The sequence below is a fragment of the Triturus cristatus genome, chromosome 4_2, assembly GCF_964204655.1.
Source record: "Triturus cristatus chromosome 4_2, aTriCri1.1, whole genome shotgun sequence".
In the NCBI taxonomy this organism is placed as follows: domain Eukaryota; kingdom Metazoa; phylum Chordata; class Amphibia; order Caudata; family Salamandridae; genus Triturus; species Triturus cristatus.
In genome coordinates, this window is record NC_140586.1 from 702,801,235 (window position 1) to 702,826,077 (window position 24,843).

The 24,843-nt window shown below is 44.9% G+C and overlaps 1 protein-coding gene across 1 annotated transcript in view; it reads left to right on the forward strand.

The window, feature by feature from the left end:
• Positions 1-586: 586 nt before the first annotated feature.
• The window catches only part of FAM151A (family with sequence similarity 151 member A), a 248,029-nt gene continuing 223,772 nt past the window's right edge, over positions 587-24,843 (forward strand). Inside the window, exon 1 of the mRNA XM_085600147.1 lies at positions 587-1,124. Coding sequence (XP_085456273.1) covers positions 1,007-1,124 — 118 coding nt within the window. The 5' untranslated portion in view covers positions 587-1,006. The remainder of the gene's footprint in view (positions 1,125-24,843) is intronic.

Genomic DNA, 24,843 nt, shown 5'->3' on the forward strand with positions numbered 1-24,843 from the left:
AGCCACTGACTAAATTCACTGTGAGTGACACATTCCACTTTTTCACAAATCTTACACAGTAGTTCCCGTCACTAGTTCCCGTCACTATCATGGACTAATATGGCAAAGTGGGTCTAGCTAGGCCCCCCCAAAAACTTTTGTGTTTAGTTAATGTTTATTTTTTATATTGGTGAGAGTCAGGCAGCCACCAAAAAAATAAAGTTTTACAAAAACCATAACAAAACAAAACAAGCATTTACAAAGCTAAAAGGCAGCAGCCAATGCCAGAGCTATTGACTTTGCCAATGCTTGTTCTTAATTGCAGGGGGCTTGGTGAAAGGCTGGCAGCCAGAGATCTCATAGCTGTGCTGATTTACCATTTATGGACGACCGATCCAAGATATGCTATGCCTTCCTTTCATAAGCGCATCGGATAATTTTATGATACTTAAAGCAATGACCTTCTGAGAGATCAGCAGTTAGGAAGTAAACAGCCCCAGAGATGCGTTTTATAACCACGTCGTTCCCAGCACAGGTACACTTTGAGCTTTCAAAGGGCAAGTGGCAAGTGCACGGGAATGAGTAATTTAAAACTCCATTCTTCGAAAGAACAATAATTAACTGGAAGGGTTGAGTATCTTGCAGAAGCTGAAGGGATAGCGGCCTGAAGCCTCTCTGTAACTTTAGAAGTGGATTTATGTGAGCACATACATTCCCCAGGCGCTAAGGGAGACATCAGGTTTCCTTGGACCCAGGTGTGTATGCCTGCTCTTTATGTGCACAGGCACACACAGACACAGGCACTGGACCAGGTGACACAGGCATAACCCACATCTCCCAGAGTTATAAAACAGCCCTGCTGACTGCCCGCCCGCATCTGCGCCTCCGAGGACAGCTGGGAATGGTCGTGGTGCGGGGCTGCTGACACAAGGCGGGCTCGGAGGCGAGTGGACCGCAGCAAGGAAGCACGCCAGAGCCCTGAAGAAGCTGCCCCTGCTTCCCTACTTGCCAGAAAGGGCCTGCCGCGATGGCTGCCTCCAAGCGGTGCGACTTTCTGAGGACTGCAGGCGGAGTGGCGGTCTTCGTGGCGGTCTGCATCGCCATCGCCGTGGTGTGCCTGACGGTGGGCAGGAACCCCAGCAGAGGTACCGGCCGCATCCCATCCGCACTCCCGTTCTGTATCTTCCCGTTACTTCAGACTCGTGTTTTTATTTTCTCAATGTCTTTATAGTTTTATGTAGAATTGCGTGATCACCATTTAGTTGGCGGGTACCGAAAACTGGCACCTAATCCAGTCCCTGCCTTCTCCCATCCTCTCATTTAGTGTTCCTTCATCTTCGAGCCAGAGACCCAGAAACTCTCTTTAAAAACGACAGAGAGGGTATTAAAGTAATATGTGTCCCCTGGCCGTTCTTTCAGAAGCCCCACTGTGATGGTGGGGGTGGTTCTGTGTGTGCTGATTTACCAATGCATAGAATGCACAGCACATTGGCTAAGACCTCCGAACTCATCTCATAGATCGGTGCATCGATTCAGCCTCCTCCTACATCTAAGGGTTCCTACCAGGGCACTATTCTGTGCTGGGTTACACTTTAATGTTGTTTCAAAGCAAACAGTGGTTGTGTTTTCGTGTCACAACAGAAGCACACGTGGGCACAGGTTACTCACCACAGATGGGGCAGAGCCAGGCATCTGCTGTACTGAGTGTGTGTAGTCTAATGAGCGAGTTCAAGACACTTAGGGATGGATTTACCATGGGGCACAGCAACAAAAGCTGCCTCGCTGCATTGCATGACAGGAGGGCGGCAGAACAGGTCCATAGCTACTAATTCATATCTGGTGCTGTTTCTCTCTCTCCCTGCACTGGCGCGCTTTTGGCTGCCTTGTACACACGCACAACCTTGCACCATAGTGCAACTTAGTGCACGGGTTTGTGTGTGATGTCTAGTATAGGTTTTGCTGATGCTTAGACATCGTTTTAAACACTTTCCCCACTTTGTAAGTGTCCACAAATGCAAAGTTGGAAAAATTGTGAAAAAGGTAAACATTTCTCAAACTTTAGGTTTGCCTCAAGTAGGTGTAGATTTTTGGTAGTTGCATGGAGAACGCCAATGTACCACCCACGGAACCCCGCCACGACACAAAGTAGCACAAAAGCTACTTTGCATTACTTTAGGCTACTTTCCAGTGCACATCCGGGTTTGCTCTGAAAAGTAAATCCCGAAAAAACATGTAGCACGGGTTCGCGACATTTTTGTGACACAAACTGCCTCAAAATATTAGTAATTCTGCCTCGTAGTCTCTGTATTTTCTGTGTTTGATTCTGTATTTGAATCCTCACCTAATTTAGACTGAGCAGCGTTAATGTGAATGCAGTGTTCATGGTAGGAGCTCGTTTCTGGCACTACACTGATAGATGACATCAAAGTACATTGAGTGCACATTTTGCTTGTAGGACAGGCGAGTTAGGAGTGTGTAAAAGATTAAACACTTCTCATTGAAAACTAGCAAGTGCACATTTTAGCTACTACTCAACATGCTTTCATATAGTAATGGGGAACCCTGCAAGTTTGTCTACAAAAAATACTACTCCAATTGGAAACCTTCTCGGCCCCTCCAAGGCGCATACATGTGCTCAGTGGCAGAGCAAGGCTTAAAGGTGCACAAGCACCTCCCTCGATTACTGTATTGTTTTTAGCACCTTAGCAAGGTCCGCATTCATCGTCCATTTCTTTTGCTCCTTTTTAGGAGGCCGAGAATATATTCCATTTAGGTTTCTTAGGCTGCATTGGTCTACTGTAGCTGCAACCTAGAAAGACCTGTTCCACTGTCTAAACCAATCACTGTATTGTTTAGTTTTACACAGCCATCCCATTGCAAGCCCAAAAGTGACATTGTCAAGAATGGTGAGTGTGTGTGTTCCTGCAGTGCTCCATGAAGTCTAAAGCACTTTCACAAGTTTTCTATATAGTAGATAAAAGGCGAGTGAGGCTACCAAAGACTGTAAATTAGCCACCCAATTATATCTGTGTGGAGACTTTGCCTCCACCGAGATCAAAACCCAGTTACCCTTCACCACTTTCCTAACATGGCCGCAAGCAGGTTTACCTCTGTAATATGGGGTAACCATGAGAATAGTGGGCAGTGGTTGACATCGGTTGTATGACACTACAATGGTGACAATACCACACATTTTTTACCAGACAATACTTTACCACGCATATGCCTTTACCACACATTCCTTTTCCACGCATGGGAAGTCTATTTAAGTTAAGTATATTTAAGGTAAGCGTTAAAGTTATATATAGATATATCTATATATATATAAAATCTTTTTATTTTCATAAGGTTAATTATATATTTGTATACATACATTTATTCATATATATTCAAAATACTCCTCTACTTAAAGATGAAGCCCGCACGCGGAGGTTGGGGAAATCCATGTATTTATTCATTCGAACAGCACAAAGATAAAATCCATTAGTTGATTTAATCAGGCAACTCTTATTCCACTGAAACGGAGACGCGTTTCGGCTGACTAACAGCCTTTCTCAATCCAATCAGTTGTTCCCTTCTCTGCTGAATAAATACATCCAAATGCACTAGAAATAGTAGAGATACTGTTACATTCTGTTTAATCGTAAGTAAAATACTTTTAGTGTTCTTCTATTCTTGGCTATGGCAATTGTAAATCAAAACCGTAACCAGTTCTTAAACTAGTGTATTTCAACAATCACTAAAATTTCAAAGATTAATTTTCAATTGCCCAGCTTTAATCTATTGTCCATTGTAATCCTTTATAAAGCAAGTGCTGAGCAGACAAAGAAGGTCAATTTAATAATTGTTCCTGAATCCGAATTTGTCACTGAGCTGTTCAATTCTTCAATCCACGAGCCTCAAACCCCCACCGCATTGACAATACTGTGGTGCCCTGCTCCAGACATGCGTCTATCAAGAGCGAAGATTGAAAGGGCTTACCCCACATAAACAAAGTCCCTGCCAAGGGAGTCCACCACTCTCAGTGTCAAACTACATTCCATGGAACAAGAGTTGCCTGATTAAATTAACTAATCTTATCTTTGTGCTGTTTGAATGAATAAATACATGTATTTTCCCAACCTCCGAGTGCGGGCTTCATCTTTAAGTAGAGAAGAATTTTGAATTTGTAAGGCATTGGCGGTAACGTCTTATACCTGCACCATACATAAGAACTGGTTACTGTTGTCATTTACAATTGCCATAGCCAGGCATAGAAGGACACTAAAAGTATTTTGCTTACAATTAAACAGAATTTCTTCTATTTCTAGTGCATTTGGATGTATTTATTCAGTGGAGAAGGAAACAACTGATTGGATCGAGAAAGGCTGTGAGTCAGCCGAAACGCATCTCCGATTCAGTTGCCTGATTAAATCAACTAATGGATTTTATCTTTATGCTGTTCTAATGAATAAATACATGGATTTCCCCAACCTCCGAGCGCAGGATTCATCAATAAGTAGAGGAGTATTTTGAATTTTTAAGGTGATGGCGATAATGCTTTTTACCTGCACCACCTGCGGTTAGGTGCATGTCGGCAAAAACCGCATCTCTTTGTGTGTGTGTGTGTGTGTGTGTGTGTGTGTGTATCTATATATATATCTATATATATATTATCTACTGGCGGTCGCCAGTAGATAGTTATAGTTAGGACCGTGTTTCCATAGGAAATCTCAAAATTCTATTTTGAATAACTTTGGCGCCGGTTGACGAATCCTCGCGAAATTTTTAAAACTAATGGGGCGCTCCGTTCAGCTCCTACCCTGAAAGTCTCTGAAAAAACCATAGGTTTCACACACATTATAGTTAGGTGGATATTTCACTCGTAAAAAACCAATGAAATTCCCCCGTTATAGTTAGTTCAGATAACTATAACTCGCGCGACCGCCACTCTATCACAAGGATGATGTTGTCATCAGTGATGTCATGAGTGATGCCACTGACCATGTCATGAGTGATGTAATATGTGACGTCATGAGCAGTGGATTGCGGGCGCGCGAGTTATAGTTATCTGAACTAACTATAACGGGGGAATTTCATTGGTTTTTTACGAGTGAAATATCCACCTAACTATAACATGTGTGAAACCTATGGTTTTTTAAGTGAATATATATATATATATACACACACACACACACACAAAGAGATGCGTTTTTTGCCAACATGCACCTAACCTCTGGTGGTGCAGGTAGAAAGCGTTACCGATATCGCCTTACAAATTCAAAATATATATACATTTTGTATTTTGGGGGAGACCCTTCAAATCCTCCTTTTTAAATTACCCTTACCACTCAATACCCTTACTCACCCTTAAACCCTAAAAACACCCATACCACCTAACACCCCTTCTCACCCCTAAACCTTTAAAATACCCTTACCACCCAATACTCTTACCCACCCCTAAACCCTAAAAAAACCCTCACCATCCTATACCCTTACCCATCCCTAAACTCTAAAATACCTTTATCACCCAATACCCTTGCCCAACACTAAACCCTAAAAACACCCTTACCTCTCAATACGCCTACCCCAAACCCAAAAACACACTTACCACCCAATACCCTTACCTACCCCTAAACCCTAAAAACACCCTTACAACCCTTTACCCTTACCCATCCCTAAACCCTTAAAAACTCAAACCACCCACTACACTTATCCACCCCTAAACTTAAAAAACACCTTTAACATCCAATACCTTTAAACCTAGGGCAACATTTGAGCGTTGAGTTTCCCGGGGCCGGTCCTCGGCTTCCGCATCATGACGTCATCACGCAGGGGCGTGGTGGGACATAGAAAAAAGACTCTATCGGGGGTCGTCCTACATATGTTTTGTATTTGTAAGAAATCTCTCCACTATTTTGATGTGGAGTCAGTGGGTATAAATGCTGGCTAAATTAGATGATTATGCTGTGAATAAAAATTTAATAAAAATTGAATAAGAACTATTTGTGTGAAGCGTGATATTTTACATTCAGGAATATATTCGGAAAGAATGCATCTTTCAAGGTACATGCCTGAGTGAGCAGATGCATACAGTGGTGCGTACAAGCCAGGTAGTTTTACTCAAGTGCATGTACTACGATGTATAATGCCCCATAAACAAATTGATTCATAGGTGAATACCCATATTCACTGTCAAGGGCCTGACTAGAAACTAGACACGTAGCTCACTTCTTATTTACTTATGGGTGATTGGGCCCCAGTGGGTTGTACCTGGTAAAGGGGTGGATGTTAGTTTCCAGGTGTATGTTACTCAGGTGTTATTTGTCCGAGAATATGGGAGCGGTAAGCAGATAATTATGGTGAAGGTATCTTATAGGAGGGGGTTTGTCTCTCTTGTTATTTTCCATGGTTTTATGTATCATGAAGTGAATTCCACAGGATGTTGTCATTCAATCCCTTTTTATGAGTCTAGAGGCGGCAAATCCAACCTTGTTCTTTGTTTAGTAACATGTTTTCCGCTGTTCCAGATGTAACATTGACCTGCTCTATGGCGACCCATATCATGTCGTTCGGTGTGTGTCTCGATTTGAGGAAATGGTCAGTCATTCTGGTGGTGTTCCTGTTGCAGCGAATATTGCTCCTTTTTTCGCCAATTTGTATTTTTATTTTCCTGCATGTCATGCCGATATATTTTGGGCCACATGGGCCCTCAGTCATGTATATCACATGTGTAGAGTTGCAGTTGGTGTGTTGCCTCAAACACCAGGTTTTGCCTGGTTCGAGTTCCAGGGTTTTAGCGGTTGTGGTTAGGTGGCATACACAGCATCCTCCACAGAGAAAGTGGCCTGTGACACTGGGAAAGCCCCACGCATTAAGGACTGATGTATCTTTAGGTTGTGTGCTCAGTCTAGGTTGTGTCGAGATAGGGCGATTTAATGAAAACAAAGGTTTCTCCCATTTCAGTTTGCCCGTATTTAGGATTTTCCAATGCTTGTTAACGATTTTGGTCATTATAGTGGAAATTGTATTTTAGGTGGTCACGAAAGTTAACGGGATTGTTGTATCTGTCCTTTGGTTTTCTTCCAGCAGTACATCCCTGTTCTGGTTCCTGGCTCTCTTTCTGGACCTCTCTATTATTCTGTTTGGGTAACCTCGATTTGTAAGTTTCTCAGATAGATCTTTTGATTGGTCCCGGTAGTCCTCTAGGTTACTGCAGTTCCTTCTAATGTGGAGGAATTGGCTAAATGGTAAATTCTCCCTCAGAGAAACGGATGAAAGCTGTCGAATTTGAGGAGTGTATTTCTTGATGTTGGTTTGTAAAAAGTTGTTGTTTTCAGGTACTCATCGTTTGCTTCAATGGTTATAGCCAGGAATGTGAGCTTTTCTTTGTCTGCTGTGCTGGTGAAGTTCAGGTATCGGTCACATCCATTAAGCCATGTTAGAAATGTTTCTAGTGTATCCTCTTGGCCTTCCCATATCATCAGAATATCATTAATGAAACGCCGCCAGAATTGGATGTGTCTTTTGAAAGGGTTGTTGTTGTCCAAAATGTTGGTTTTCTCAAAGGCATACACGTAAATCCCTGCCACACTGGGGGCAACAGTGCTGCCTATAGATGTCCCATTGGTTTGAAGGAAAAACTCACCTTCAAACTCAAAATAGTTGTCTTTAAGGGCCAGAGATGCACACTTCATCACAAATTCCCCTGGGATATTGAAATCCCAGGTTGTATCATCCAAGTTTTTGTTTATCACTGTTAGGGTTTCATCTTGGAGGAGGCTAGGCTATGCTTCCTGAAAACTCACCTTCAAACTCAAAATAGTTGTCTTTAAGGGCCAGAGATGCACACTTCATCACAAATTCCCTTGGGGTATTGAAATCCCAGGTTGTATCATCCAAGGCTTTGTTTATCACTGTTAGGGTTTCATCTTGGAGGAGGCTAAGCTATGCTCCCTGCTAGAACCTTAGTCACGCTTCTGCGACTTCTTTTTGAACCCTCTGGTACAGAAATCCTCCACCTATTTAAAATACACTAAACAGCTGCTCAACTTTCTTAAGGACACATCTTTTGACCCAATAAACCACACACTAGTTGGACTAGATTTAGAAAGTTTATAAACTAGCCTCCCCCAAGATGAAACCCTAACAGTGATAAGCAAAACCTTGGATGATACAACCTGGGATTTCAATACCCCAAGGAAATTTTTGATGACGTGTGCATCTCTGGCCCCTAAAGACAACTATTTTGAGTTTGAAGGTGAGTTTTTCCTTCAAACCAATGGGACATCTATGGGAAGCACTTTTGCCCCCAGTGTGGCAGGGATTTACGTGTATGCCTTTGAGAAAACCAACATTTTGGATAACAACAACCCTTTCAAAAGACACATCAAATTCTGGCGGCGTTTCATTGACGACATTCTGATGATATTGGAAGGCCAAGAGAATAAACTAGAAACATTTCTAACATGGCTTAATGGACGTGACCCATACCTGAACTTCACCAGCACAGCAGACAAAGAGAAACTCACATTCCTGAATTTAACCATTGAAGCAAAAGATGAGTACCTGAAAACAACAACTTTTTACAAACCAACACCAAGAAATACACTTCTCAAATTCGACAGCTTTCATCCACGATCCCTGAGTGAAGATTTACCATTTGGCCAATTCCTCCACATTAGAAGGAACTGCAGTAACCTAGAGGATTACCGGGACCACCCAAAAGATCTATCTGAGCAACTTACAAATCGAGGTTACCCAAACAGAATAATAAAGAGGTACAGAAAGAGAGCAAGGATGTACTGCTGGAAGAAAACAAAAGGAGAGATACAACAATCCCGTTAACTTGCGTGACCACCTACAATACGATTTCCAATAAAATGACCAAAATCATTAACAAGCATTGGAAAATCCTAAATACGGGCAAACTGAAATGGGAGAAACCTTTGCTTTCATTTAAACGAGCAAACCGCCTAAAAGATCGCCTTATCTCAACAAGCCCTAGACTGACCACAAAACCTAAAGCCACATCAGTCCTTAATGCGTGGAGCCTTCCCAGTGTCACAGGCCACTTTCCCTGTGGAGGCAACTGTGTATGCCACCTAACCACAACCACCAAAATCCTGGAACTCGAACCAGGCAAGACCTGCTGTTTGAGGCAACACACCAACTGCAACTCTGCACATGTGATACACATGATTGAGTGCCCATGTGGCCTAAGATATATCGTCATGACAAGCAGGAAAATAAAAATATGAAATTGGCGAACACAGGAGTAATATTCTCTGCAACAGGAACACCACCAGAATGACTGACCATTTCCTCAAATCGAGACACACACCGAACGACATGAGATGGGTCGTCATAGAGCAGATCAATGTTATATCTGGAACAGCAGAAAACCTGTTACTAAGCAAGGAACAATGTTGGATCTACCGCCTCTCGACTCATAAAAAGGGATTGAATGACAACATCCCGTGGAATTCACTTCAGGATACATAAAACCATGGCGAATAACAAGAGAGACAAACCCCCTCCTATAAGATACCTACACCATAATTATCTGCATATTTCTCCCATATTCTCGGACAAATAACACCTGAGTAACATACATCTGGAAACTAACGTTCACCCCTTTACCAGGTACAACCCACTGGGGCCCAATCACCCGTGTCTAGTTTCTAGTCAAACCCTTGACAGTGAACATGGGTATTCACCTATGAATCAATTTGTTTAGGGGGCATTATACATCGTAGTACATGCACTTGAGTAAAACGACCTGGCTTGTATGCACCCCTGTATGCACCTGCTCACCCAGGCACGTACCTTGAAAGATGCATTCTTTCCGAATCTATTCCTGAATGTAAAATATCACACAAATAGTTCTTATTCAATTTTTATTGAATTTTTATTCACAGTATAATCATCTAATTTAGCCAGCATTTATACCGACTGACTCCACATCAAAATAGTCGAGAAATTTCTTACAAATACAAAACATATGTAAGACGGCCCCCGATAGAGTCTTTTTTCTATGTCCCACCACGCCCCTGAGTGATGACGTCATGATGCGGAAGCCGAGGACGGGCCCCGGGAAACTCAACGCTAAAAGCCAGTCTCCCGAGAAGCCACACATCCTCAGGATCCCGTGAGCAGGCCGCAACAGGTATAATTGGAGGGCAGTGGACCTTGATGATGTAAGTAGAGCCCTCCCGGTCTCATCTACCAGGCTCGCACCGCGTTGTGTGGCAATAAGCTGATACTGGCGTGCTAATCTTTTACTTTTGTAATTACAGCGTGTGACTACAGGCACTGCCCCCTGGCGGGATCCATACCATAAACTTGAAAAACGGCAATAGTAAGCATTTCACCACGTTTTTAAGCCAAACATATCACTCTACTGCAGACACAGGGTTCAGTCTTTACAGATAGAGTTACCAAAGCATTTCCTCTCCTCTCCTCGCGATGCATGCATGGGTGTACAATTTGTCATCACCTTACAAGATCATATATAGATCGAGCCTGACACTACGTGTAGCACACATGAGCGCATGCCTCCATCTTGTTATATAGTATATGTTTCATGTGTTATGTTATGTTAAGTGCATTTTATAGAGCGCGCTAACACCAAAGGCTTCATGGCGCTTTAAGACAGAGTGAGTGAGAGGGAAGCGTGAGTGACGATGTTTTTAACCAAGGGGTGGGAAGAGGTGAGTTTTGAGTGATTTTCTGAAATTCAGGAGGGAAGGGCTGGATTTGATGGAAAGAGGGAGAGGATTCCAAAATCCGGTAGCTAGGTGGGAGAAGCGACGACCACCGAATTTCTTGGTTTTGGCTTTGGGGGTGACTAGCAGATGAAGGTGGGCTGATCGAAGGTTGCGCGTTGGTCGATGGGGAGTGATTAGGGATTTGAGAAATGCGGGGCCGGCGCAGTGGAGTGCCTTGAATGCGAGGCAGGCCACCTTGAAAGATGCCCTTTGGCTTATTGGTAGCCAGTGCAGGCTGTGAAGTAGAGGTTTTGCCGATTGCCATCTAGGAGTTTTATGAATGAGGCGGGCCGCTTGGTTCTGGACAATCTGAAGGCGGTGCAGCAAAGATTGTGGGAGACCGTGGTAGAGGGAGTTGGAAAAGTCCAGACGAGAAAGTACTAGTGAGATGACGACCTGGGTGAGTGCGGCAGGCGGAAGTAGGTGGCGAACTTTGCGGATCTTACGGAGCTGGTACATACAAGATGAGATGACCGCACCCACTTGAGCTTTGAGAGAAAGTTCGGTGTCGATAATCACACCCAAGCTCTTCACTGATTTGACCGGGACTGGGGGGGGACCTAGCTCAGGGGGTCAGAACTGCGAACCCCAGTGAGCATGGCTGAGTCCGGGGAGAAGGAGCTCGGTTTTCACGGGGTTCAGTTTTAGCTGATTCAAGTTCATCCAATGTTGGGTATGGATCATAACAGTTTGAAACATATTGATGGCATGAGGTGAGTTTAGAGGGAGGACAATCTGTAAATCATCGGCATAGTTGTAAACAGTAATGTCCCATTTCTGAAGTGAGTGGATCAGGGGCCGGAGGTATAGGTTGAACAGAAGTGGTGAAAGGGAGGAGCCCTGAGGGACTCCACAGGTCGTGGGGTTTTTTGTTGCGGTATAGGGCCCCAGGCGGACAGCCTGTGTTCTTCCGGTCAGGAAGGACTCGACCCACTTAAGGGCGGTACCCTGGATGCCTGCCTGTCCGACACGGTGGAGAAGGATGTTATGGTCCACCGTGTCAAACGCGTCCGACAGGTCCAGGAGTACAAGGGCTTGGGGGATCCCTGCGTCCGCATTACTCCTAAGCGTGTCCAGGACTGCCAGAATGACGGCCTCAGTAGAGTGGGCAGGTCTGAAGCCAGCTTGGTTGGGCTCAAGGTGGCAAGAAGATTCAATAAAATTAGACAGGCATCGGGTGACGTGGGCCTCCATTAATTTGGAAAAGTAGGGAAGGAGGGAGATGGGACGATAATTGGATGGTTCCGCGGGGTCAGCGCCAGGTTTTTTGAGGAGGGGCACTAGGATGGCCTCCTTGAGAGAGCTAGGAACGATGCCGCTGCTGAGTGAGCCATTCAGCAGGGTTAGGATACAATCAGGTAGATTGAGGCAGATATTCTGTAAGACAAATGGCGGACAGCAGTCGTTAGGGGAGCCAGATTTGACACGAGTAGCGAGTTCCGCTAATGAGATAGGGTTCAGAGCGGGGAAGGTGGTAAGAGTCAGGGGGTTGTTGGAGGAGGTGTCCGAAGAGTGTGGCTGGGATGGGGAAGGGATAGAGTTTTTAATTTTTATGATTTTTTCCACAAAGAAGAGGTTGACAGTGTCACATGTTTCTTGAGTGGGGGTCTGGGCTGGGAGGGTTCTGTCGTCTGTGGTGAGTTCATTCATGACTTTGAACACCTCCTTTGATTTATTAACCGCAGACGAGATCCTATTGGAAAAATGTTCCGATTTTGCTAGGGTAATGGCAGTTTTGTATTCTTTGCGTGCAGCCATGTAAGACAACCTGGCTGAGTTAGAATAATCGCGTCTCCAGATTCGTTCCAGCTAGCGCGTTTTTAATTTGTGATGCTTGAGGTCATCAGAGAACCACCTATGGGAGTTATGATGCCTAGTGCGGCGGAATTTGGTAAGGGGGGCAAACTGGTCGCTGGCTTACCTCAGCCAAGAACCAATGTCATTTTCTATAACGTCGATGTTGTCAGTGGGATTAAAGACTGGGCGGGTGTCGGCCAGGGTAGTGAGAAAGCCCTGGGAATCATATGTGCTCCATTTCCGTGAGGAGCCACCAGCCATCAGAGGAGCAGGAATCCGGCCGACGACAGTGATGGAAGTGTCAACTAAATGATGGTCTGACTAGACGCAAGGGGATATTGCTGGCTGAGACAGAGCCAGATTGCAGGTCCAGATCTGGTCCAGGATATGGCCCTTGATATGAGTGGGTCGGGTGACCTGTTGGATAAGGTTTAAGCTGTTGAGAGACTCAAAGAGCTCAATAGCATGGGGGCCGGCGTTGGTATCGTTGAACCAGTAGTTCAGGTCGCCGAAGGGGGCGAAACTGGAGTGTTGCGTTAGTAGATTGGATAGCTGTTCGCTCATGATGGTAGAGAAGGATGGCATAGGATGTGGAGGCCGGTATAAGAGGAGGAAGGTGAGGGCACCGGCGTCAGTTTCCAAGCTAACCAGCAAGTTGTCCACCTCGTGAAGGGGGAGGGAGTAAGAAGAAGTAGAGTTCAGGCGCTTAGATATGATGGCTGCCACCCCACCCCTGGGCCAGTCACTGGGGCGATCGGCGTGGAGGATGTAGTAGTCAGGGGGGAGGGCCGCCAGAATATCTGGGAGGGATTCTGATGTTAACCAAGTTTCCGTTAGCAGGAGTATGTCAGGGTTGTTATTAGACAACTGGATGTCAATGTCCTCGTGGTGTTTTACTAAAGAGCGGGTGTTCAGATATGACACCCTAATGGAAGTGGCGTTCCTGGTCGGTTTAACTGTAGGAGTGCGTCCACATGGAGAGAGTAAAGCAGGGCGCATAAGGCCGGCTGTGTGTATACGGCTGTGGGAATTAGGAGACACCGGGGGGGCAAAATGCTGTAGGTCTTTGAGAGCTTGTGCTGAGTATGAGATGGGACGGCCAGCATGGTTTGCCCTAGGGCCCGGCCTGGCGCGGACGGGCACAGACGGGCTTTCCTTTGGCGCGCAAGCGGTGCGCCCGCTGCGCTCGTCCACTGCGCGTCCGAAAGATGCACATGATTTATAGATCTGGAAGGGCGGTGGCGGGGGCGTGGCCTGCGGCCTCGCCGAGATGGCGGCAGGAAGAGATTGTTTGCTCTGGGGGCCTCGGCAGCGCTAGATCCACTGCGCGGAGCACAACCGGAGCAGAGTAAGTGACACGTGCAACAAGTTAAAGTGACAATCAAATTATTCGTAAATTTTTAAAAAAGAAGTAAAAACGCTCTCGGCTTCCGCCTCAAGAGCTCGGTTCAGTCTTAATGACAGGCGCTTGTATTCAGCGTCTCTTTATAGGGCGGCGGCGGGGGGCGTGGCCTCTGAAGGGGGCGTGGCCTGCTGCCTCGCCGAGATGGCGGCAGGAAGAGATTGTTTGCTCTGGGGGCCTCGGCAGCGCTAGATCCACTGCGCGGAGCACAACCGGAGCAGAGTAAGTGACACGTGCAACAAGTTAAAGTGACAATCAAATTATTCGTAAATTTTTTAAAAAGAAGTAAAAACGCTCTCGGCTTCCGCCTCAAGAGCTCGGTTCAGTCTTAATGACAGGCGCTTGTATTCAGCGTCTCTTTATAGGGCGGCGGCGGGGGACGTGGCCTCTGAAGGGGGCGTGGCCTGCGGCCTCGCGGAGATGGCGGCAGGAAGAGATTGTTTGCTCTGGGGGCCTCGGCAGCGCTAGATCCACTGCGCGGAGCACAACCGGAGCAGAGTAAGTGACAGTATGTGTATGTGAGTATGTGTGTCATGCCGATTATTGTTTGTATTTGTTGTCCTTTTTCCTTTACAGATTTTCTTAAAGCAACAGAAGGAGAAAACTAAAAAGTTTTTCTCCAACTTTTTGCACCTTAGCAAGTGCACACTTTTTGCACCCCAGTCTTGGAAAACTTCAATTTGACTGAATCATGCACGTTTTGCACCCCTGGTCCTGACGAAAGCCAGCATAGGATACAGCCTGGCTGAAACATGTAGACCTGCTTTTAGGATACTAGATACAAAACATAATACTCTACACTTATCTGCCCATCTTTTTTAACCCTGTCATAGGGCCGCACAATTAAAGCTACTTTCACTATTTGAAGGGGACCCTATAGATAGTTTTAATATCACTAACCACTACATCTATCACAACACCCCAAAAAAACAGCTCTGCTGTAGTTCAGGCGTTGAAGCACACCCAGGGTGCACTCGGAACCTTGGGTGGGACTCGATGAAGAAGCATGCCACCAACTAGGTTGGTGGGTGAGGGTTTCCCTAAGAATCGGTTTTCCAAACAAAAATAACAGGCTTTACTTAGAGCCAGTTATTATTGATTATACACGTCTAATATGAGGAAATGAACTAGCTCGATTTGTTTCTCTCCCTCTCCTGTTGATACTTACATACACTTAAAAGGGAAACCTCTAGAAGGTTCTCACACTTAAAAGGAGGCATCTGGTATAAATATTGGGCCTCAGACACCAGCATTTCAGTACACTTCTGAACCTGTGTAGAATCTGTCTGGAAGAAGGACAGCTGTGCTGCTGAAAGAACTACCACTCTGCTGGACTGCTGCCTTGCTGGAATACTGCCTTGCTGGACTGCTGCATTGTTGTGATCCTGCCCTGCTGCCCTGCTGCCCTTCTGCCTGAGTCAAAGGGCATGGGCCTACACCTGAATCCAGGACTCCCAGAGTGACTTTAAAGGCTAGTCTGCTTGCCTTCTGTTCAGAGCCACTTGGACATAACAGCACCCTGATCTAGTTGGATTAAGCTCCTGACCGCTAAGCGGTGTCCCTCAAGTCCTGGACCCTTGGTGTGGCCTCAGTGGAGCTGAAGTGAAGTTTTTGGTCTCTTTGTAACTGCGACAAGGCCAGTTTGTGCCAAAACATTGTCGCTCGCACTGCGCATCAAAACGAAGTTCCATCAGCCAAACCCTTTGCTTTACAGCATTGACTGCTCGCAGGAAGAGCCACCACAAAGCTCTGGCCTGACTGTTCACAGCGGCGACTATCCGCAACGCCAGACCTGCTCTTCACGCTACATCAACGACCGTCCGCGACACTTCCTGATCCTATTGGCCCCCTCCACTGCAAACAGGGCTCTTTATGCTGGACTATAAAGGTAACTTTTCAACAGGACTAACCTGGTCCTTGTATTCGGCATGCACTTACCTGTGGTCAGCCAACCCTTTTGACTTTCTCCAAGTCTCGCATGTCTAGATGGCCGCAAGTGGCGCTTTGGGCTCTTTTTGCACTATTCTCACCTGTATCTTCAAAATTGCATATCTCCAGTTCTACTGATTGGAGTTTTGTTGATTTGATCTTGATTTATTTATTACATTTTGCTCTAGCCTTTTAAATTAGTTTGGGATTTTTCTTGTTTTGTGTTTTCACTTTATATCTATTTGAAGTGTTGCAAAAATACTTTACACATTGCCTCCTGATTGCTCTGTGACAGACTACCAGAGAGTTGAGCACATGGTGATTTGGGGTTTTTGATTTGTGCTTTACCCTGACAAGGTTTATGGTTGCTGCTTGAGTAAGGGTCTCACCCCCCCCCCCCCAATCAGTAACATAATTTCTTTAAAGTGTGTTATCGCATATATTACATAATTTTGCATTTTGCGTGGCATTTGTAACACATCATCTTGAAAACACTTTAGATTTTCCGTGCAATAATATAAGGTAACAGTAGATGGCGCCCAGAATAGTAGTCCTTTCCTTTCTCTTTTTTCGAGGGGGATGATATGTTGTCCATGGGACTTGTTTATTTGGTGCGGTTGGCTTGAAAAACATGCTTTTAAACTAAAAGGGCATCGTTTATTGAAACAGTACCTGGTACTGAACGGTTCGCTTGTCAGTGGCACAAAAAACACCTTTTCACTAAGGAGTTCAGAATTTGCGGTTTTAGTGAAAAGCAAATTGCTTTATTGAAAACCATTTTGACAGTAGAACTGAAAGGTTTTGGAAATGTTTACTGCATGGTACAGAAAACAATGGTTCGCAAATTCCAATTAGAATGCTCAGGCTTCGTTTAGATTTCATGGAAAGAATTCTGATGAAACAAATGACACTGGTAAATCTTAGCCGAGTTGTTTGTGGATGTCTAAATGCACTGTCATGCTTCAACACTAATTCGCTGGAAAGGGGTAAGCCAGGCTTCGATTTGACCTCCCATTGCATGCATTTCATATTTTAAAGGAAGAATATAATTAGAAGGCTGACACTATCACTTCAATTGGATGAAATTGGCACTTCACAAGAAAAATGTAATTACCAAAAAATAACATAATATTTTTGAAAATATGTGGTTTTAAATCACTCCTTTTTGTGTAATAAAAGAAGCCCCAACTTTAATTTTGAATACATATTCCAGTAATAAACATGGCCAAAGTATTGTTACAGTTACAATGCAAAACTTAAAAACCCTACCACACGCTGCTCATGACTTTTTAATTAGCCTGAGCCCTCTCGCACCTCCCTCCCGGTTGTTACAATCCAGCACAGACAAGTCAGCGTGCTGCTGCCATTCAGTTAACTTGCAGACCCCGCCACCACCTCCCCTCACTGGAAGACCTAGATTGGGAGGCTGGACAACTACGTCGTTGCGACCATGGGAGTCTGATGGCACGGTGAAGAGGTCCCTTATGCTCCATTACGCTGGGGAGGAAATCTACAAACTCTTCACGCACCTACCCAACACAAGAGCAGCAAATGATTATGATGCAGCCGTCAGAGAACTCAATGCGCACTTTGACCCACAACTAAACCTGGACTCCGAGCGTGTCAAACTCAGCCATGCCCGCCAACGAGAAGGGTAGTCCATGGACGTTTGCGAGAACTAGACAGCACGTGCACTGCTGACGTTTAACCCAAAGAGGTGAGAGTGCAAACCATACAAAGCTGTTGTAACAAAACACTGAGAGGCCTCACCCTACACCAACCTGACATAGCCTCGGAAGACATCCGTAACCTGGCACGGTCTCATGACCTATCCAACGCCAGAGCGACAGAAATGCATAACGCAACAACCGGAAGGATCCCCGACAGTAAAGATTGAATGCGCTGTGGGAGAGAAGAACACCCCCTGGAAGAAGGCCCAGCACAAGGACGATCATGCTCCAAGTGTGGCACCCTGAACCACTTCGCCATCGCATACAGAGATGGGCCAAGGGCCAGAAGCACACAGTGTGGCAGCTGTCTCTGGAAGACCCAGAACCCCAAGGGGCATCCAAAACATTACAATGTCATTGCCGCCTCCTAGAAGTCCCTGATGATGAAGAAGAAATATTCCTCATCTAATTTGCAGGTGACCTCAGCGAACCACAGGCGACCACAACCTATATGCGTGGTTGAAATAGTAGAATCCAGTATCAACGCCCTGAATGATACAGGCGCCTCTGTCAACGTAATGGAGATCCAGCAATATCGGCAACTCCATCCAAGCCCTCCGCTGTCCCCAACTAACACCAAGATATTCACATATGGAAGAGACACCCTTACCTCTAAAAGGCAAAATGACAGTTCAGCCAAGAAAGGAAGACCAAGAAATCACGATCACTTTCTATGTGGTCGATAGAGAGGCAGATACCCTCATCGGAAGCTGAAAAGCAGAGGACGTAGGTCTGGTCACATTTGCATATGCCATAAAACGTTTCCAGATGAATGAGATATTGGACCAATTTCTTCACCTGTTCAGGTGTTTGTAGGCTCCCCCGATCAAACTGCATACTGATAAATCTATCAAGCCAGTAGGCCACTGGCACCAACGGATACCATCCCACCTGAGGCCCTTGGTCGAACAAGTACTACACAAACTCGAACAACTAGGAGTAATAGAGAAGGTTTCTGGTCATCTCTGAAAAGCCAAAACAACCAGGCAAATTAAGGCATAGAGATGGGCCTCCCGAATCAAGCGATTAAAAGAGAGAGACACATAACGCCCATGATGGATGACATAATAGCTGACATCAAGTGCTCATGATGGTTCTCTAAATTGGACCTGAACGCTGGGTATCACCAACTAATGCTGGCAGAGGATAGCCGTTACATAACTACATTCTCGATGCACTTAGGACTACGCCGGTACAAACGGCTGAACTTCGGAATCTCATCAGCAGCGGATGTTTTTCAGGATGCGATTCAAGAGACCCTGTCTGGCCTGCAGGGGGTGCTGAATGTCAGCGACGACATCTTGATTCATTCATCATCTATCAAGGAGCATTACAGGCACCTGAGAGCAGCGTTGAAGCGGCAATCTGATCACGGCATTACACTCCATAAGGATAAGTGCTTGTTCTTTCAGAACTCTATCAAGTTCTTTGGCTACCTGTTCAACCAGGAAGGAGTCCAGGTAGACCCTCTCAAGTCCCACGCCATCAAGCAAGCACCAGCTCCTACCACCGTGTCTGAAGTACGCAGTTTCCTTGGAATGGTCACGTACTGTGGTTGGTTCATTCCCAATCTAGCAACCGGGGTCGAACCTCTCCGGGCCCTAACTAAAAAAGATGCTGCATTGAAGTGGGACTGTAGTGAAGAAGAAGCTTTTCACAACCTCAAGGAGGCACTGCTCAGCAAGACAACCATGGACTACTTTGATGCCAAGAAAAACACAGAACTACTGGTCACACCAGTCCTGTAGGCCTGGGGGAGGTGATCAACCAAGAGTTGGAACCAGGGAAATTGGCATCCTTCGCATTTGCCAGCAAAGCCCTAACACCAACGGAAGCACTGTACTCTCAAATAGAAAGGGAGGCACTTGCGATCAAGTGGGCATGCAGCCATTTCTACCGCTACCTCAGCAGACAACCATTCAGTGTAGTCAATGACCACCAGCCGCTTGTTATCCTATTTCGAGTTACAGCACCACACCCTCCATCGCGAATTGAACATTGGGCGATCCAGTTGCAACACTACCAAATGGAGTTAGTCTATGGACCAGGCATGGAAAACCCAGCTGACTTCCTTTTCCGGCACCCTCCGATTCTGTGGTAGTCAATCAGGAATTCATCTGCTAACTGCAAACATGTTTTGAATTCAAAATTCAAGTTCCTCTCCTTGGGCCACCCTTTTTTTAACATATTTCATAACCAGAGCCAAAGAAACATCACCACTGAGGGCCGGACGCCATTCACATTCTGACACTGCACACAACTGTGGAAGATCTACTGCGGCCACTATGAACTCCTCCTTGTCCTCCTCACCTATGTTTAGTTCATCGTCCACAGTATCAGAGGAGTGGGACAGAAAGTCCGTGCATCCATTCTTACTTCCAGGAATATATTCAGCACAAAAATCAAACTGAAGAAGTTTTGAGGACAAACGTGCTATCCTAGGAGTAAAACTCCTGACATTCTTCCCACTGAGAATGAAGACTAAAGACTTGTGATCAGTCTGGAGATTGAACTTCCTTCCCCAAATGAAGTTTCTAAACTTCATCACTGCCCACCAGCACGCCAACAGCTCTTTCTCAATAACTGAGTACTTCTTTTCTGAAGGAGACAAAACCCTGGAGGCAAATCCTATGGTCCTGACTTCTCCCTCTTTCTTCTGAGACAGAACAGTTCCCACACCGACGTTGCTGGCATCAACAGTGAGGGTGCAGGTAATAGAAGGGTCATAATGTTTTAACACCTTAGGCGAGACTAGTTGTTGCTTCACCCACTCAAAAACACTTTGACATTCACCACTCCACTCAAATGCAACACCCCTCATCAGCATTTGTGACAAAGATCTCAACTTGCCTGCAAAATCTTGAACGAACCATGACTAAAATTCACAAAGACCAAACTAGTCTTAGGAAAAATCCCAATTTCCATTGACTAAATGCACCAAATATTCAACTTCCTTGGTCATTAAAACACATTTGTCCCTTCGTAACACCACATCATTAGTCTGAAACCTCGACAGGACTTCCTTTAAAATGGTATCATGTGTAACTCTGTCAGGTGCAAACACAATGACATCATCATGGAAAACAGATAGCCCCTATATCCCCTTCAGCATGGTGGACATGAGTTGCTGAAAAACTGATGCAGCTGACGCAAGCCCAATCGGCATGCAGACATACTGGAAAGTGCCAAAAGGGGAAACAAATGCAGTGAGGTGTCTTGACTCAGGGGCTAACTCTACCTGATGGTAGGCAGACGCTAAATCTAATTTAGTGAAAATCTTTGCATCCTTCAAACCTGCCAACAGTTCAATAATATTAAGTAGAGGATGGGAGTCCACCCAGATTTCTTTGTTCAAACAGCAGAGGTAAACACAGACCCTAAGCTCACCGTTCTGCTGGGCGTGTGACAACCAATGGAGATAACCATTGGGAGGACTCATCTGGTTAAATGATCCCCTTTGCTCACAAGGAATCAAGTTCTTTTTCAAGATCCTGCCTAACACTAAAGGGGACCTTTCTAATCTTACTGGACTAGCCACATCTTTCCCAATAATTTTGTGTTGGAAATCCCTAATCTTGCCTAGCTCACCAGAAAACACATGGGGAAATTTGTTGATAAGATCTTCAAGATCTGGATTGTCCCTTATAGCAATTTCCTGTTCTGTGGTTCCAGGTCTAAGACCCATACCAATTAGCCCCTAATGGAACCAGCCCAAGAGGTTCAACCCTTTGTGTGCTACATACAACTTCCCAGCAATCCTCCTACCCTTGAACTCCATAATCTCCTCAATGTAACCTGACAGATTGATCTCTCGCCCCTCGTAAGAGACAGCTTTACGATCAGGAGGTAGCAGAGGCCTATTTGGCCAGGTCACATCATAGAGGCTTAACGTAATCATGGAGATACGAGCACCTGAGTCAACAAGGAGTTTTAGTACTTGATCTCCCACTAAGATCTCTACAAAAGGATCAACACACAATTCTGGATTACCCCTTATGACCCAATCATCTTGCACCACCACGACCATGTTACTGAGGTCTTTAGTGACAGACTCTTCATCATCACCGACCATACCTCCATCGACAACACATTTTACTGAAGATGATTGAGAGACTATTTTGCTTTTAGTGGCCTGATACATTTAGCAAAGTGACCTGTTGTATTGCAAATCCTACAAGTCACAAACCTAGATGGACATTTGCCACTTACCATGTGAGTTTTATATCCGCATCTGAAACAGATGTTGCTCTGTGAAAAGAATGAGTTCTGTCTTTCCCCAAAACCTGGACGAGGTCTGTCTGAACACTTGTCCTTGTCATTTATTTTCACAGCAGAGACAGCCTCACTGTTTTTATTATCAAGTTCCTTAGCTGACAACTGTGAAGTCTCTATGGTTTTTGCTACCTTGATAGTCTCATCCAGAGTAGGATTCCCCATGGAAAGGAGTTTTTGCTTGATGGTTTTATCTTTACAGTGACAAATAAATTGATCACGCACAAGTTGGTCTGCAAAGTTTTCAAACTGACACTCCGCTACAAGCTTCCTCAAAGCTGTGATATAGTTGTCAACATCTTCCCCTGTGTTCTGTGTTCGTAAAAAGAATTTGTGGCGGCAAACAACTATGCTAGGCTGAACATCAAATCTGGTTTGGAGCCTTTTAATTGTGTCTTGGTATTCATCAAGGGCGTTTTCCCCATCAACGACTGGAGGAGGAAGGTGTTTTAAAATAGCCCTTCCTTCAAACCCTAATGAGTGTAGCAAAAGGTACTTCTTGCGTTCAACTCTAAATCTGTTTGCACCAATCGCACCAAGGTAAGTCTCAAACCCATCAAACCACTGCTCCAACTTGAGGGGTGGCTCACCAGGTGTCTCTAAAAACGGAGGAGGAGGTGAAACAGCTTGCATATTTCCACAACTACAAGAGACTGGCACTCTAAAATGTCGTGTGAGACCAATACTAAAGAGTCACAATGTACTGTATTAATAAGCTCTTACACTCTTCAGAAGCTTAAAAAAAACAGTCATCAAATCACAGGGTGATTGGTGCAATGTGAGACTTACAAATGCCTTGGAGCAATGTTGCGCTATGAAGACTTTTGAGAACTAAGTGCACCGATGCTTCACCAAGGAAAAACAGTCATTAAAACACAGGTGATTTGCGCAATGTTCTCTTAACAGCACTTTGAGACTGACAAATGCCTTGGAGCAGTGTTATGCTGTGAAGACTTGTAATGTTCTCTTAACAGCACATTTAAACTGACATAAGCTTTGGAGCAGTGTTACGCTGTGAAGACTTGTTAAAAACTGAGTGCACCGATGCTTCACCAACTCTCTTCTCACTAAGAAAACAGCGCAGAGAACAAAAGTCATCAATGAAACTCCTAGACGGTACCTGTAAGTCTGAAGCCTCGATTGCCTGCCGCTCCTCTTGTTCAATTATGACGTCAGAGTGTTGAGTGGCGGGCAGCGAAGAAGCTTAGTTCTGTTCTTTACTTCCATGTAATAAAGGAGCACTATGATGTGCAGACAGGAAGAGGCACTGTGCGTTTGAAGGGTGAAACGCAGACGCGTGTGCAAGTCACTACACGTCTTACGGTGCTCACACTGCAATTTTATCGTTGCTGGAATGCACTTGTCCAAAATGCGTTCCAGCTGTCACTGACCTCTTTTTTTTCCACTGCTCTGCCCCAAATGGGTTCTGAACGTCGTAAAACAACGCCTTAAATTTTTCTCATCGTCTGCTACAGAGTCCTTGACAAGTATGATCAATCTTCCTTCCACTGGAGACTCTTCCCTTCACTGAAGAAGCCGTAGACTCTGTACTCTAGCCGATGGACACGGGTTCGTACTGATGGCCCAGCGTTCGTCGCCACTAAAGATGTGGTAGTCAATCAGGAACACCAGGTAAGTTGTAGTAGTATTTATTTGAAGTTACATCTGAGCCTTCAAAAGAGCAGCAACAGAGATCACCAAAGACACCAACTGACAAAGCTGGAACTCATGGTGCAGAACCCTTACGCAGTGAGGTTCTGTGCCAGGGACATTCTGAACAAGCACAAGCAAGCACCAACTACTACAAATTCCAGTGGAGGGTGACACCGACGACACCAATACCACGGAAGACTATGTAAATATGGTGTCTCAAGGAGCATATCCACACGCGCTCACCATCACAGAAATCAGCGAGGCGACTCGAGTTGACCCCAATCATGACGAGAGTCATGGATGTCCTCCAACAAGGCTCTTGGCACAACTTCCTGCAAGATGCCACCAAGTGGCGTGGGTCAGGCAAAGAGCACCTTGGAAAGATGTGGAGGGTGCGTGATGACCTGATCGCCATGGCAGATGGTCTGACATTATGAGGGTCTTGCATCGTAATCCCCGAAAGTCTCAAGGCCCGCATAACTATACTCTTTCGCGGAGGCCATCAAGGGACGGTTCGGATGAAATCCCAGATGAGAGAAAAGATCTGGTTCCTGGGGCTGGAAGCCACTGTGGATGACTTTATGCAACAATATCCATCCTGCCAGATAACAAGTCCTCAAGAATCCCCAGTGCCTATCATCAACAAAGAAAAAACAACAGCTAAGACTCCCCCTATTACTTTAGTATAGGTAATATATCCAACAATTAGAAAACAAACCTCATTTTGACCACACAAATTATGAGAATTTTTTTCATTTATTTAATATCAAAAAATATAAAAATAAAATATACAGACGTACAATATCTTTTAGTACATAGAGGATACTCTTGATGGAGAGTTAATCACCACTTTTGAGAGAACTCTAGTAAATTATACAACGACTAATATCTCACAGTAGGGAAATATTTACCAAAGGAATATTGAACACACTCAAGCGAGACAGATAAACAAAAAAAAGACAATTAGAATAATGTCACATAGTCATAGACAGAAAATACACAAACAATAAAGTGACCAGACACAATCACAAATAACAGAAAAATACTATAGTGCAGTAAAGTGACACAATAGGCGCCGACGCGCGTTTCGGAAAAGGACCGAGGTCCAACAAGTCCTTCGTCAGGGTGCAGAGAATCACAATTTGGTATTAAGTCATAGATCCATGTTACACATTTCTTAGGTCATCGATCCAAATAACACATTCCTCTAAAGAACATATCGAAGCCAACTGTGAGATATCAGGATTTCTGGATCACACAATGAAATCTGTGGGCAAAAATGAGGAAAGAATATATATATAAGTATAATTATTAAAAACTAAGGACAAAAAAT